This window comes from Vipera berus (assembly GCF_964194415.1).
Source record: "Vipera berus genome assembly, chromosome: 6".
Lineage (NCBI taxonomy): Eukaryota > Metazoa > Chordata > Lepidosauria > Squamata > Viperidae > Vipera > Vipera berus.
In genome coordinates this window covers 64064287-64081423 of record NC_138208.1, presented here as the reverse complement: position 1 = coordinate 64081423, position 17137 = coordinate 64064287, and the positions used below count along the sequence as shown (strand labels likewise).

Genomic DNA, 17137 nt, shown 5'->3' with positions numbered 1-17137 from the left:
CAGCCAGCACCTAAATCAAATCAATTGATTAAATTAAAAGATGGATGGATAGACAGACAGACAGATGCCAACGCAGCCATTGCTTATCAGTAGCTGTACATAAACTTTCCTTAAACAAAAGAATAACTAGATTTTGGATTCCTGATGAATTCAAAGGAGCGGGAAGAACTTTTGTTGATTATATTGCTCCAGGGCAGCAGAGTTTGGGACAGTCCTTGCAATAGTAACTTAGGCTGGTTGGCAGAAAAAAGGAAAGGAGGAGTAAAACCAAAGATGGATGATAAGGAGGCACATAAAGTTGTGGCTTTTGGAAGAAACCAAAGTTCTTTAGCAAGAGCAGGCTGAGGTGGCTGCTGGCAATGGGACAGCAAATCCAAAAGAAAGCAACACTTTTTGAGTTGTGTTTGTTAAATAGGAGTCATGTGGAGAAATAGAAAACAATCTTCTGCTTGGCCTGTCACAGCTTTTGAGCAGATTCCACATACAAATACCTTCCTCTGCTCTTTTATCTCCTCCTTCTCCACCCCATCTCCTGTCAGCATTTTCATGATGATATTAGTGAGATATGCTAGGCCTCAGTGAAAGGAGGGTGATGGAGGGTAACTGAGATGGAGATGGATAAAAGTCACAATTCTCATGAATTGCTTAAAGAAGAACAAAAAATCATAGCCTTTCTCATTAGCATGGGCAAATTTTAACCTCTATTACACTGTTAAGCAGGGTCCAGCTAGAACAGGTTTTTCTGATTTGTAGACTAGATTGGTATTTTCCAGCATTCTAGAGGTTCATATGTTTAGCCTTGTTGTTTTTCTTATACTCATCAGAAGAAAGAAGGAGCTGGGACATCATTACTGACAAGAGACACGAAGGGTGCTACCTACATCTCCCTCTTTGTGAGATGTCCTGCAAAAATGTGTTACTTGATTGGGTGTAGGGAACCATGGTCATAACTTGGAGAAGGCATCCAAACGTTTAGAACAACAACAGGTACAAAAGCATGTGTTATGCCCAGAGCTGGAAGAGTATTAGAAAAAGACTCAGATTGTTATTCCCCCTGTCTTCCTGGAGTATAAGAGAGAGGGTAGGGCTGGCTCAGGAATTCTGGGAGTTGAAGTCATAAAAGAGCCAAGGTTGCCTACACCTGGGGTAGGAAAAACACAGGCATGCTTGCAAGGTTCTATTAGTATAGATTATCTCAATAAAGTATAGCTCTAACTTTCCTGTGAGTCAGTTCCTGTTCTGCTCTGTCTCATAAGGATGACATTGGGTCACAGAGGCCACAAGCAAATATGTATGGGAATAAAATCCAGCAAGATTACCCAGTCCCAATAACTTCTATCGCCTATATGTATGCAATCCTTTTATTATGTTCTGATAAGCATGTTTCCATCAGTATAGGTGACCATTTGTTTCTGTGTCTAGGCTAAGATTGCAGGTTGTTAAACACTGAACTGCTTCTTTGCAACCCAAACGCATTCCTCTTAAAAAGCAGTTAGTATGTGCCATAAATTCCAACTGAAGTTACTCAGTTTTTGTTTTTTTAATATTTGCCAGCTTCCAAACCTAGTAGATAAGAGTAACTCTGAATGAACAAACAGAGCCAAAAAAAAGGAAAGACGGAGCTGGAACACCACTTAGTGATTCAGTAGCTACTCCTGCTCTGCCTTTCTGGCTTTCCAAGGTGAGCCACAACATAGGAAACAAAGGAGACATTTGAATTGGTTTCTGGATATGGTTAAGTCAGCACAATGGGGGAGAGAACATTTTCCACTGAGAAAAGTGTATAAAGAAGCATTTCATTAAGCTAGTACATTAATAATGTGCAAATGCTAGTAATATTTCAAATATCTGGAACTTTAAAATGTTGGATATTGAGCAAAAACAGATGTATGTGGGTTCAAGTACATGCCAGTCAATGTGCAGTATTGTGTAGACTCTGGTTCACCAAAGCAGTATCTGTGCAGAATTGTTTCCATGTTCAAAGCATTAGTTTGTAAAATAGCTTTCCTATCCTGATGGTCTCCAGATGTGACGTTATAATTCCAATAATCCAGCAAGCAATTACACTTATGGAAACACTGAATATGGTCACAAAATCCTAACTGATGGAAAGGATTGGATTAACTATAAGCACATCTAACCAGGGCATCTTCATTACTGAAATCAGGAACAGGAAAGAAGATGTGTGCTTTCCTCAGTCATATGGCCTCGGATGTATTTAATTACAACTTTTATAATATTTGGCTAATAATGGCAAATAGCGCCATGGTGACTGTACTATTGAGGGCAATGGCAGGTGGCAGTACTGGTCAACTTTGGCTGGGCTCAGAAGTTAAACATGGTCAGAGATGGTTTGTACTGGAATGAAAGACAACTAGGAAAACTCAGGAAGACCAAGAAGTTTTTAAATATTATTTTATTATTTATTTATTTAGTGAATGTATTTGCCACCCATCTCTTAATGAAATGACTCTGGGCAGCTTCCAGCATTAAACCATTAAATCCTAACAAATATCTATAAAAATAAAAATTCCAATAAAGATAAAATTGTAGTTAAAAGATGGGGAGGAGGGAACAGGATGCTCGGGGGTGGGGAGTTGGGATTGCCTCTTAATTCAACAACCACTGTTCCTCCATTTGGGCTCCAAGTCCTCTGACAGAGCCAGGTCTTCAAGCTCTTGCAGAAGATCAGAAGGGTGGGAGCCAATCTCACCTCAGGGGCTAAGATGTTCCAAAGGACAGGAACCCAGGCAGAGAAGGCCCTTTTCCTGGACCCCGCCAGCCAGAATTTTTGACTGACAGGGCTCATAGCATGCCTCCTCTGCTGGTGCAGATAGGGAGGGTGCGTTCCAGTGAGGTGAGATAGTTCCTCAAGTAACCTGGACCCAGGCCATGGAGGCCTTAAAAGGAAATAACCAAGATCTTGAATTGCACCCAGAAGTAGACCAGCAGCCAGTGCAGCTCACTGAACAGTGGTGTAACATGGATCCTCCTAGAGACCCCAAGAATTGCCCACATTGCCATACTTTGCACCAGTTGAAAATATACATTTGGAGTATCCTGGGAGGGAAAAAAACCCAACTGTTTGGTAAGAAAACTGCATGGATATGTCTGTAAGTCATCAAAAGTTGACTTGAAGGTATCTTAGCTATTTTACTTTGCCCCAGAACCCCATGTTAGGGAAGGATTCTTTTAAGTCACATACAGCTAGAACAGAATGTAATAAGGATCTGAGGCTCTGCAGAAAAAGAGTTGGGAAATTCTTGCAAGATGATGCATCCCCTGCCAATCATTTGCCTCAGAACTGGAGGGTACAGACATAGGAAAATAGTGTACTGCAACAAACTCTGCCATCAAGCTCTATTTCAACCTAACTATAATTCCAGCCAACGTTACACAGGAAGCAAAGGAGAAAGTCATTTCATCTATTAATATGTAATCTCTCTAGAATTGTTTGATCAACAGCATGTGTGTTAAATGCAAATATAAGTTTTGCAGACAGAAAACCATCTGTGCCACCTGGTGGTGGACTCCAGAAGGAATCTGCTTAATGTACCATGTACTACCTAACCTTGTGCATTGTACTTTCATCACAGACTGGTTACTGGCACACATGGGCAATCTTCACTTTCAAATGCATCATTTTAAAATAGTTTTGGAATTTCAACTATTACTTTGTCTCTTTTATCTTCTCTAGGATGCTCTGTGGCAAGAATCCAGGCTCATGATATGAGATGTGAGACTCCTTCTGTGACCCTTCTTACTTGCTGCCCCATGGTTTTGCTGGTTTTTTCAAAAGAAATTGAGAAAGAGAGATGATGGAAGACGAATCAGCTCAATAATATTGATTTTCCAGCTTTGCACACATTGAATCAGACAAGCGCAAACACTGTTTTAATGACCATTGCTGTTCAAAAAGAGAGACTGGGATTCCCTATGCTCATCCAGACCTGTAAGAAGCAAATCAGATAAATAGCTACATGAAAACTGTGGAGGGTGACTATCAAATTGGACTGAAGAGAACAGTGCAAATTAGACAACAGAAGAAACCCAGAAGTTCGGTGACAGGCCTATTTTTTATTCTTTGTTAAATAGTATAGAAGAAAGAAGAACAGTGAAAGAAAACATAAGCAATGGGGGGTGCAGGTGTGTGAGTCCATCCTGAAGTCATACCCACATACTTCCAGATTATCATCAACCTTTTCTGAAGGACACATTGAATTTCTGGGTCAGGTTTTTGCCAACTGGCTAGGAAATGAGTCTTGGAAAGCTACCCGTGATCGGCTGGGTGTCTGGCTCACACAGCAAACGTCGATTCAAAACAGAGTTGACCCCGGACATGATCAGCCCACCACTGGGGGACTTTCGTCACACCATGCATGTGGGACGTGGTGGTGATGCCTTTGGAGACACTTCTTTCCTTAGGGACCATGGTGGAGAGGAAGTCAAACCCCACAATTTCTTTGCTCGGACACTGTGGCATGTGAGAAGGAGCCCGCTAAGGAACCGGGGAAGCCGAAACAAGGATCAGGGCTCATCTGCTCCTCCTGCCATCTCGCCCATCATCAAGAACGCTGTGTCACTGCCTCAGCTCAATCAGACTCACTATGAGACTGATGATCTTGGTATAGCATTTGCCTTCAAGAAACCCCCAACAAGCTTCTCTGATTATGGTAGGTAGCTTCTAGAGTAACTCATTTGAGTTAAATAGGTTATCTTGTTTTAGATATTAATTCTTTCTGTGCTTTGGTTTACTTAGTTCAATGTTTCTCAATTTTGACAACTTTAAGATGGGTGGACTTCAACTCCCAGAATTCCCTTGCCAGCAAAAACATTTCATAAGCAGACTCAAATAGACATTTCAGTAATATTTTTAGAAGTCTATTTTGGATTGATGAGTGCCATACTGTAGTATGTGTTTAAGGGAAGTCTATCACACATTATCTTACATTACAGTCTCTATGATTCTCTTCTCTAGCAATTTTCTTTTCTTGGTCACCCATTCTTTTCTTGAAAACAGTTGCGCAATATGCGATTACCAAATCATTATTCTGAATAACATGTACTGGCTCTTAAGTCGTAGCATTGTCCTAGTACATATTCAAATGACATCTTTTAAGAGTTTTTCAGAGGCTTTGCAACAAGAAATTTCTATAAGTATATGTCTATTTTTTAAAAAAAAAGTATAAAAGACTGAAAATGGAGGGTTTCAGGCAGGAAATCATAATGTGACTCATAGCTTTCAGATTGTCCTTTGTTCTGGCCTTTCAGCCAAGTGCCAAAAGGCAGCTGAGAGTGCTTTAAAGTTTCATCAATTTTTTTGCCCGATGGTTCTTCTGGTACATATTTTCAAGTCTACACCAATTCTACTAAGTCATATGTTTCCAGAATGCACTTGGCATTTTCCTGGAATGATAACGATAAGGCCAGAAATAGCTACATGTATTTTCTGGTTTACCCAGCAATCCATAGACAGCAGGAGATTAGAAATGGGAAGTGTGGTTATAAATGGAAAGGAAAGGGAAGGGGTGGAGTAATCGTCAATTGCAAATATGCGTGAGATTGGCAAGTGCAACCAAAATGAAGCAAGTATATTATGAAGAGTCTAAAAATTGCAAAAATAATGTTATTGTTAGAGCAATCTTTTGCTGCAGAATAAACATTAGTACAGATGGTTTCATATGCCAATTATTTCTTAAGGTTTAATATATCTGCAATATCCTTGCTTATCTATTTGCTAATAACTTTTATTTTTATCTATTACTATATTGCTTATTCTAAATCAAAATGTTACCATCTGCAGTTGAGTAAACTGCATTTTGGTACATAAACAAAATAAACTTTGGAAGAGTTAACTTAATAAAAAAAATAGAACAGGAATAATTCAGAGCAATAAGATCTGCTTCTGTGAGGCTATAAGGTGGCAACATAACCTTAAATTTTAAAAGTGAACAGAATATAAAAATCTGTTGCCAAGCTCTAAATAACCAGCAAATAAGAATTTTGCATACATTGCAGTCATCAGAATAAATTGAAACATAGGATATGTTCAACATGACATAAGAAATGCCTACACGTGTACAAATTCTACATCAGGAAGTCAGAATCCCTGGAAAAGAACAGCTTTCCAGCTATCATATAGAGAAATACATGGTTACAACCAGCATATGTACTGTATAATCCAGACATTTCTCTGTGTATACGCCACTTCACATTATGCTGGATGTAAACAGAGAGATAGGAGCAAAACAGAAGATGTGATCTTTCCACTTATAAAAACACACATCACATGCCTCCTGATTTTAGCTTTTTAGACTTGTCTGCAACTGTACGTAGGCATCAACGCATACCTATGCTGCAAAGGGGTTGATGAATAAGCGTAGGTTGCAGATGGTTGTAGACAGACTGATGTGCACACCTTCCAAATCTCAACTACATACCTAGAATCAGGTTGAGATGTGCATCCTGCATGCTGATTGATTAATCCAACTCCCTGTTGGCTTTGTTGTTTGAGCGCCCTCCAGCTAGAACATTAAAATTCAGAAATAAAAATGCAACAGCTACAGTATGCAACTATCTCCAGACAGATGCATACAGTATGTTACCTGACATGCAGTGACTCAGATGTCTACTCCAGGCTTATGTCTCTAATGCTGTAAAATGTATTTGATTAGCTTGTCTCAAATGAGATGGTTTGTTCATCACTGATTGTACATGAACCATTGGAATCCATTATGGCTGAAATTGGTGTAACAATAAAATACCTTAAACCAATAAATAGATCATAACTTTGACATTGTGCTCATAGAAGTCGGACATTTCATTGCTGTAAACATAGAACTAACTCTGGGCCTATACTAATACATGCAATGACATGTGTCTATTTGGAGAATTGGTAAATATGTCAAAAGAAGAGTTATATAGGGCAGTGGAGAAAAATCATCATCAAAAGCATTATTTTTCTGTACACTTGTTTTGGAAGTTAAACCTTAATGAGCAAATGCAATGAGACATGCATCAGTGGAAACATACCTAGAATCAGGTTATAAATCTGTGCTATTTTGCTAGGTTTGAGAAGATATATATGTAAGACTTTGGGAAGATACTTTTCATTAATGCTGCAAACATGGCCTGTGTCTACCAAGAGAATCTATATTCAGTACAGAATGCCAAGCAAGCAGCTGATAGGGGGGAAAAAGGAATCTGTACGTAAAGGAAGGAATTTGATTTGGATCATGAGAGGAAACCAGAATGAAATAGAACAGATCTTCTCCAGTGTCAAATGCTAAACCATTGCTTAGATATTTTCAGACAATCCTCTATGCATCCACCTAATCAACATAGGAAGAAGTCTATCCCAATTCTGATCTCAACTCAAAACGATGGAATGCACTCAGGTTTTACACTGTTTAATTAGCAATTGCTCTTTACCTCCTGTGATGTCTGCATCTGCAGTAGAAAACTGCAGCATTCTCACTGAGGTGGGACCAGGAGAGTCAATTTGAGCAACTGCAGCTGCACAGTTATCTTTGACCACATTGCCAGTCTAGCCTTGTTCTTTCCCTGGCTTTCTTCAAAAGAGATATGACACAATGCTGCCCTCTGATGTTTTTTTTGTGAATTGTGCAGTTGTTGCAATCCCATTCCCCTTTCCAGCTTTTTACACTTTATCATCCCGCCTATAAATTCCAGCTTCATGAGCAAAGTGCAGAAAAGATAAGGTTAACCAATCATTTAGAGAGAAAACTAGTTCCCCATTCTTTCTGCTTTTATCCATTCAATCTTCTGAGTGTAATCAAACTTGCAGTTCCATTGCTCCCTATATATTTGCTCCCTAAATAAGCATGACCAATATTTCATTGCTCAGGCCGGCTGGCTCTGATGCATAATTCATATTGCTCTTAGAATTAATTACACGTTGAGCAACAGGCAGGAGGATGTTCACAGAAGATCTTAACTAAGGCAGTGCCTATGTACCTAAGGTATCTTTATTTTAGAGATGAGAATGGCTGAAATGTGCCTTGGAAAATTAAGTAGCCATATTGAACCATCATAAGATCATTTATTATGCTTTCTAAATAAAAAGCAGGGTATAATATTTAAAATAAATTAAGAGTCAATGTGATGGAATGTACACCTGGAGCTTTAGCAGCACAGGGCTTCCCTTAGGGAGGAGGCAGTAAATTCCATCAGCGGCCCAAATTAAGAGACTGCAGAGTCCTGAGCTGGATGGGGAGGGAAGGAGGGAGGAAGAGGTTCAGGGTAGGCACACCCTAGAATCTCTCAGGATATATCTAGCAAGTTCTAGCTTTAGTTTGGCAAGATTCTGTCCATTAGGAATAAGCTAATAAAGAATGTGATTGGATTTCAGTGTGTCGTCTCTGGGTTTGGGCCTGACAGTCAACTGGATCTGTCTATACCAGGGGTAGGCAACCTCGGCTCTTTATGACTCATGGACTTCAACTCCCAGAATTCCTGAGTCAGCTATGCTGACTCAGGAATTCTGGGAGTTGAAGTCCATGAGTCATAGAAGAGCCGAGGTTGCCTACCCCTGGTCTATACCAACAACCTCTTTTCCCCACAGAGGCCACCCCAGATTTTTATAGTATGTTCATAGACTTCCTTGGTTCCTCCTGGTACCTGTTTCTCCAGCAACTGATATTCAAATCATAATGCTTCCCACAATATAAATAATACACAGCCTTGAAGGCATCAGGTTTGGAAAGACTGCTCTGTGAAGATAGTGCAGCACTATTTATATTTAATGGAAGAACTGTCACAGTATCCATTTCGTTCTTTCTGCCAATACATGACATACAGTAATTTTGATTAAGGGTAGGATAAAGGGGCCAGAATTTCACAAAATACTCTACTTTGCACCTTTTAAATTTGAGAAATCCCATTGTTCGGGAATGATAATCTGAACTCGCACAGCATGTTGAACAGGGTTAAAATTAAAATGAACAATAAATAATTAATAGTTTCTGGTTCAATGTGTGATGACATTTTGCCAATGTGTTAGCACTTTGTAATATCAGGCGCACTGACATTCTAGAGGGGAAGGGCAGCAAATGACATGTGTGTTCCACAAGGGCCATGATTTACAAACTGATGTTAAATGGCGTGATGCCAGCATATAACAGAATTATTGTTGTGATGAGGTTAATATGCCTGATTATGGACTCTGTGGGTTTATATAATTTTTAAGAGTATGGTATGTCTTCAGTTTTAGTCTAGAAATAGAATACACATAGACACAAGACATATGCCATAAAATGGGAAAACAGACACAGAAATATAACGCTCTAATTCTGAACCTGTTTCTACATATTTCCTTTACTGGTTCTAGGAGCCCACTGTTGAAGGATGGCTACTAGGTTAACTCAGGGGATGAAAAAATTGCTCTCGGCACCAAGAACAGTTCATTAGAAACAGCTCACAATCCCCTGAGCGGTGACTAATTTGCATATTTTAGCTGTGCACTATTAACATAAATGTGCATGAGGTGGCAAATGTGAATCAATGTTAGTCTGACACGGTGCACTCGCTCTACAATAGACTTTTTCTGAAATGGTGATCTCTTGCAGGGGAATCTTGACTAAGTACAAAGAGGAGAAAATAACTCATCTCTCTACCTTGATCTCTTGGCTCCTCCCCACCTCCCCAAACCCATTTGTGAGCTTAAAGAAAAGGACGGGGGGGGGGGGCGGAAGAACCATTTTGAAATCTGGTCCTAGCAATCCCAGGTGCAGTCAAATATATATGATTGGTTTTCATTTCCTTGGGATTTTTTGCCCATTTTAATCCATTTGCTGTCAAATTGTTTTGTCCAGAGATTTGCAACTTGAAAGCTGCAGTTATGGGTAGGGTATGTGAAAAATCTCTAGTTTCTCTAGAATTGGGAAATACTACCGAATACTAGCGACCTATCATCATATTTCACATTCTACCAATATAGAATTGTCACCTTCTGCTATAATAGGTAATGCAGAGAAGTAGTTCTATTTTTTTTCTTCTCATTGTTGATTTCATGGCCTTTCAGGATTAGAATCTGGATTTTGCACCATTCCACGTGTTCCCCGGTCTGAGAAGGCTCCAGAGAGCTCCCATCCTGCTGAGTCAGCATTGCAACGTTCAGATTCCTTGCTGTCTTTCCGCCTGGACCTTGGCCCCTCTCTGATGAGCGAACTTCTTCATGTCATCAGCTTCTCAGGAAGCAACAGCTCTGACTGCAGGGAAAAGAAAGACCAGGAAGAAAGTAAACCGCCAAGCAGCAGTGAGCCTCACTCATCCCTTCACGTCAAGAGCAACTGGTCAGAGGGCTCACTGCTTGGGAAGTCAGAATCTCATCATGGTAATGGTGAAGAAAGCCAAAATGCATCAAGCCTTTTGGATTACTCTCAGCCTGGATCACCCTTGGGACATTTGGTCTATGCCAATGGAGATTCTCATTCTATAGAGTTGTCTGAGGAAGGATCTCCCTGTTTGAGAAGCAGGAGTTCTAGTTCTGAACTAGGGGCAGTGCCAAAAGAGACCTATTGGCAAAAAGGGCACCACAGTGACTGTAACATGGAAGCAAGAGGATTCAACCATGCTGCCCATCTCTTAGCACGCCATTATGAGGCAGGAAGCACCTACTGTAGCCCATCTCCACAAGATCATCCAAAGAGACAAACCACACGGGAATGCCCAATTACCAACTCATGGCACTTGAAAGCAGGTGCACCTGAGCAACAGGAATATTCTACTGGGTGGCGACAAAGAGGGGAAGAGGAGGAGGAGGAAGAGGAGGAGGAGGACCATGACAAGTTTGACAGTGATGAAGAAACCATTGTTAGACAGAGATACACTAATTCCTTTGAATATGTTGATGAAGAGGATGAAGATGAAGTTAAGGTTTGAACAGATGTATATGCTCTCTTGTGGCCTCCCACCAGCCTCTTAGGAGATATCAGAGCAAAATGAAACAATGTAAAACTATCTGGCATTCTGGATATGTTCAGATTCACAAGATTAGCCTTCTTTCCAGGTGATCTACTGTATGTCAATGCTTCCTAAACTGGTGTTTCCAGTCTGAAAACCAGTTTGAATTCCCATGGAGTGATAGTTCTACCACACTTACAGAATGTCAGGCTAGGAAAGGCAGATGGAGGATGGAACTCATTTCTCTACCATGTTCTCTCTCCTCCTCCCTGTGGATTTAAAAGAAGAAATAGAAAAAAGGAACAATTTATAGCAAACAAGAAGTATTAGTTGCTCTTTTGTGGCAGCTGGCAGTTAAAGATGCTTATGACTTCATATGCTCCTTCATTCCCACTGGCTGATTGATTTCATGACAGGTGATGCCATGATTTTTCCATTCCCTAGAAATAAAAACATTTATACTTAAGAATAGAGACCCGAGACTTTTCAAATAACTATTGGGAAAAATGCCACTTTAAAAAAAAGAACAGTCTAGAAAAGGGAAGAGTAACCGTACATCCATTGGGACAATATTCTCCTAACTGCCTTGTGCTGAAAATAAAGACCAACTCAACTGTTTTTCCAATCCAAGATACTGAGACACCAGCTAGGCAGGATGGCTCCTCTTTTTACCAGAAACACAAAATTTGGATTGGATATGAAACCAGTTCATCAGCACACTGTTCATTTTTCTTGCACCAGAACTCTGATTGAGATAGGATTATTTGTTGTTTATTATGCACCCTCAGAAGGAAATGTAATCCTAGTCTTCCATTGTTATCATTCCAGGGGAATCTATATGTCAAGCTGTTGTTTTATATACTTCCAGAGAGTGTACAGAATTCAATTTATGTTAAAGATCTGACACGGAGGGCTGAAATATAACTTTGCATCCTGTATGTCCTAATTCAGGCATTGGCAATGCAAAATCCTAAATAGCATTTGTTTCTAGCACTTAGAGCTTTGCATAGCTACTGCAGCAGCTTATCTACAATGTTTGTTCAGGAACATAAGGAAATTATTTCTCAAAGTAAAATCAGAGAATCTGATACAGGACTGCTTTTCATGCTTCCATGTCCCCCCCCCCCAAAAAAAGAGAACAGTTTACATGTTGTCTTTGGAAGCCTTCCAGGTGGCCCCTGAATTTCCTGTTACTGCCATAAATAAGGCTGTTGCTTAGCTGAGAAAGAGGCTGAGTACAGCACAATTCCTGCATTAATTCCACTTCACAATTATAATATATAGTGTGGCTTAACAGGGAGGACGGCATGCATAAAGTCACCCTTGCGCATTTCCCTTTTCATTTAAATCTCATTTTTCTGCCACCCTACACAACTGAATACTCTTGGAAGCAACTCTTCTCCACATCAGGAGAGAGGCTCAATGAAATCTAAAACTACAGCCTTGCATGTCTCTGGCCATGTGCTCTGCCAACGTACTTCTGCACTTCTGCCCGCTGGTACAAACTACCTTCATTGACAAGGTAATAACCACCCACCCCCTTGTCTCAAGGGTGATACAGACAACCATAAGTTATACACTCCTTAAGAGAAGCAGTATCTTTGAAAGTATGCTTGAGGGGAATTCAGACAGCTTAATCTGAAAGGATCTCTGTATGTACTACGTATATTCTCACAGCAACAGTTGACCGCCCCAAAAAGAGAAAAATGGATAAAATTTTCTCTCTGGCTAATTATAGCAGTGCCCAATTGGACAGAAAAATATTTTGGAAGCATCACTATTTGAGATAAGTCAGTCTGAATCACGTCTGAACCAGCTCTCAGACAGTTATGTTGGCTGGGAAAGAAGGGTTGTCTTGTCCTAGACGTGGAAGAACATGAGAATTAGGCTCCTCACTCCCCCTCCACTACATATTTTCAGAAGATACTCATACATTGACCTCTTTCAGCTCCCACCCAACTGCCTGCATTTTTCCCTGATCAAATCACTCTCAACGAACTATTTTGCTGAGAAACAAAAGGGAAGAAGTGGATGTCATACAGTAAACTCTTGAGGGGATTAGCAGCTATGAAAAAGAAATGTTGCCAAAGGGCCTAACATGCATGGCAGTAAGATTTCTCCCATCAACTGAAATCAAGTTTTAAAAGCAGGTATAAGTATGTTTTAACATCCTTCCTTATCTCAAAAGGGTTCCTTGAAGTTGTTTGCTTGGGTTGCTTCTAGTTAAGCAAACCAAACCAATCATAATACATGGAGATTCAAACCCTTCTCTTTTGTAACTGGTTGATCGTTAAGATTTTTTTTACTCTTTACCAATGTAGGGTAGGGTATCTTTTTGCAGCCAAAGACTGTAGCTCCTTGGGGATAATTAAGGGGGCATATAGGCAGGGGTAAAGATATAATTAGTGAGATCCAAGCCCCCCCAAAAGATATGTACATTTATTTTGTCTCTGGCACTCATTGCCAGTTTGGGGTTTACTTTCTAACCCCTTTCTTACTCTCTCTCAGGCCGTAGGTAAAGGAAGGGTCTCTCTTAACCAGAGAGGTTTGAACAAATCACTGGCATCTTGTGAGAGGAATATAAGCTACCTACCTCAGTTATAATGTCCTAGTGCAGGGGTAGGCAACCTTGGCTCTTTTATGACTCATGGACTTCAACTCCCAGAATTCCTGAGCCAGCCTTGGCTCTTTTATGACTCGTGGACTTCAACTCCCAGAATTCCTGAGCCAGCCTTGGCTCTTTTATGACTCGTGGACTTCAACTCCCAGAATTCCTGAGCCAGCCTTGGCTCTTTTATGACTCGTGGACTTCAACTCCCAGAATTCCTGAGCCAGCCTTGGCTCTTTTATGACTCGTGGACTTCAACTCCCAGAATTCCTGAGCCAGCCTTGGCTCTTTTATGACTCGTGGACTTCAACTCCCAGAATTCCTGAGCCAGCCTTGGCTCTTTTATGACTCGTGGACTTCAACTTCCAGAATTCCTGAGCCAGCTGGCTCAGGAATTCTGGGAGCTGAAGTACACGAGTCATAAAAGAGCCCAAGGTTGCCTACCCCTGCACTAGTGAGTGCATGTAGCCCTCATTTAGCAATTCCTTTGTTTAGCAACAATTTGTAGTTGCAACAGTGATGAAAAAGTAATGGTTGTGACCAGTCCTCACCTTAATGACCTTTGCAGGTCTGTAAAGCAAAAGAAGGCTGAAGTAAAATCATAAACACCATCAGGGATTCACTTAGAGACCACTTCATGTAACAACTGTGGCTGTTAGTGAGTATTACCTGCATAGAACTCTATCTTTCAGAACCACTTGACTCCACAGTCCTGTCTTCTGAGGTACAGGTAGTCCTTGACTTACCGAGCCCAAAATTTCTATTGTTAAGTGAAACATTTGTTAAGTGAATTTTGCCCCATTTTATGACCTTTCCTGCCACAGTTGTTAAGTGAATCACATCAGTTGATAAATTATTAACCCAGTTGTTAAGTGAATCTGGCTTTCCCATTGAGGTTGCTTGTCAGAAGGTTGCAAAAGATGATCACATGACCCCAGAATCTGCAACTGTCATAAATATGACTCAGTTGCCAGTGCCTGAAAATTGATCACATGACCAAGGGCATGCTGCAATGGTTGTGTGAAAAACGGTCATAAATCACTTTTTTCAATGCCGTTGTAACTTCAAATGTTCACTAAATAAACTGTTGCAAGTCAAGGACTACCTGTATACTATTTATGTATTCTGACACTTTTTCAGGAACTTGAATGAGTAAAAGTAGTTTTCTGTAGGCTTAGAAAAAAATGGGATTCTTGGCTTGTCTTCCTGAGATTTGGGTTCACTAGAGCATTAGATGACAGTCTCCAACTACATTTGGGATGCCCTCTGACAAAATGGATTCTTTTGAATGAACAAGTTCTTTCCATATTCACAGAAGAATTTTCTTTTCCTATTTTTTTTCCTTGTGGCAAGCAGAGATGTCTGCGAGATGAGGTCACCAAAATGTCCCTCACAGCACTGTGATTGTTCACAAGTTGGCAACAGCTGGAGGAAGACTAATCCTGCAGTAAGCTGTACGTGGCAGGAGGGGGGAGAAAAAACAGGAAGAAACAGAAAATATAGTAAACAAGCACTATGTGGCAACATCCAGGCAACTGATTTTCTGTGCTGGATGTCTTATAACAAGCTGACTTCAACCCCACTGCCTAAGCAACAGAAATGACTGTAAGCATCTTTAAATAACACATCAGTAGTGATTTGGCAATTTAGCTAGTATTCTTGATGGCTAGAGATGGATTAAACAGTGAACAAGGCGGGATGTTAAGTACATCTTTGCATTCAAGTGCACATTTTTTATAAAAAAAATAAATTGGCTATATGCAGAGCTAAGCCATAGGCTTATCTAGTTCTGATATTTGCACTGGCTGACATTGGTTCAACAGACACTTTTCACAGCCCTATCTGGAGAGGTTTGGAACTGAAACTAGAAATCTAATATACAAAGCTGATTGCATCCCACAATAATGGAAGCTTTCCTCCCTATACATAAATGAGGTTCCCTTCCCCATTCACTGCTATTTCAGTGATTTTCACACACAGCTTCTTATGTTTTTTTAAAAAGTATGCATTTTAAATGCAAATGGTGTTGGAACATATGTCTAGCATGACCCTAAACAGCTTTGAAAATCTGTAGGAAAAAAACCCATATTTATGCTGCTTGCCCATTTTTCCAATGCTATCCTCAGTAATCTGGAGATGATCTTAGCAAACATCCCTCTGTTTGGCTCTCAGTTATTTGATAAGCTTCAAAGCACAGATCCCATCCTTTTCTTCTAGATATTCCTGGCACTTGCTACTGTTCTTACTACCACAATTTTTATACAGTATGTATATCTGCGCATATATAAAGACTGGTTGGTGTCCTTGTGGTCCTTTTCTTTGTATTTCAAGTTTCATGACTTCCAATTCAACTGAGGCAGTTTTAGGAGTCAAGAATACACAAGGCTGAACTAGCCCACAGTTATTTGTGCCATTTAGATTTTGCTTCTCAGCAACTCACTATAATTTTTCTATAGAATAGAATAATTCTGTTTGGGTTGAGATGAAAACATGACTAATCACTTTACCAGGCTCCTAAGAAGAATCTCATCTAATCAAGAGGCATACTTTAGCTCTGACTAATCCTTGATATACCAGAAAGTTTAGTTAGCTCAAATAATCAAAGAAAGGATTTTTTTTTCTGCAGACACACAGAATTCAGAACTAGTTATTTTCCTTTAATAAATCCAATTTACTAATGCATTTGTCTGAAAGTCCTCACATTTGACACAAAATGTGTCACATGAATCCACAAGTCCAAAGCATTCATAATCCCATTTTAATTTACCACCATTGCAATTTACAAAGGGTTCAATGCCCTATAATTAATGGTGCATTTAATTTTGAAAAAAAATATCTTGGAATGTTCATTTCAATAAGTTTAAGTGCTTATTTACTCTTAAGCTGCATTATGTTAAAATAGATTGTATAATCTTATGTACAGTACTAGATTTGTACAAACATGGTTTACAAGTCAGAACTGGCTGAATTCACACTAAGTCACAACCAAAAAAAATACATCATACAAAGCATGCTATGTAAAGCAGATTTTCATGATCAGTAATTCACCCCAGATAAGGAGAACATGCTGAAATGAAGTGATGTGAAAATTTAAAACCTCCCATTAGTGGATTAGAGTTAAGAATTTTCCTAAGCCAGATTCCAGCTTCATCAGAACTTTGCTAGATGTTTTTTTGTGGCAGATAGCATGTGTCCTTCATGCTAGTATCAAGGCTTTAATTCTCCAACAATTATCTGCCTCTCCTTCCCACATCTGCAATAAGAAACGCCTTGGCAAGATTGAGTTAATTGCTAACTATCTGGAATTTCCCATAAAGATAATGGCGAGCAAAGATAACATAAAGGCAGGTAGAGGAAGAGGCTTTCCTTTAATATATTTGGAAGCACTTTTAACACCTGTGGCTTGTTTCTCCAAACTGCATTGCTAGATACCAAGATGAGGCTGTTGTTATACAAGACAAACAACCATCTTTAGGCTGACTAGTCAGGAAATGCTGCTGCAATATGATGTCAGCTGCAGAATGCAGATTGAGCTGTTGCTTTCTAAAACAGCTTTCTTCAACCTTTACAGCAATAGAGCAGCTAAAGCAGAAGCCTAGTAGATGC

General features: G+C 39.9%; 1 protein-coding gene and 1 long non-coding RNA gene across 2 annotated transcripts; one reads left to right on the top strand and one right to left on the bottom strand.

Moving 5' to 3' along the window:
* Nucleotides 1–3872: 3872 nt before the first annotated feature.
* Nucleotides 3873–11193, bottom strand: LOC308669663. Its single transcript, XR_014026821.1, has 4 exons — nt 11123–11193; nt 9968–10229; nt 6441–6524; nt 3873–3950 (listed from the first exon to the last, which is right to left on the bottom strand). It is a non-coding gene; the product is annotated as an uncharacterized lncRNA (long non-coding RNA).
* CDC42EP1 (CDC42 effector protein 1) lies at nt 3944–11126 on the top strand. Its single transcript, XM_081330497.1, has 2 exons — nt 3944–4673; nt 10043–11126. The coding sequence occupies exons 1-2, from the start codon at nt 4256–4258 to the stop codon at nt 10900–10902; spliced, it is 1278 nt and encodes a 425-aa protein (XP_081186623.1). The 5' UTR covers nt 3944–4255; the 3' UTR covers nt 10903–11126.
* Nucleotides 11194–17137: the final 5944 nt, after the last annotated feature.

What these genes read in the sequence shown, in the direction of transcription:
- CDC42EP1 (XM_081330497.1), top strand. Translation starts at nt 4,256, where the DNA reads ATGAGTCTTGGAAAGCTACCCGTGATCGGCTGGGTGTCTGGCTCACAC. An exon ending in AACAAGCTTCTCTGATTATG is followed by an intron (nt 4,674 to 10,042) that starts GTAGGTAGCTTC and finishes ATGGCCTTTCAG; the next exon opens with GATTAGAATCTGGATTTTGC.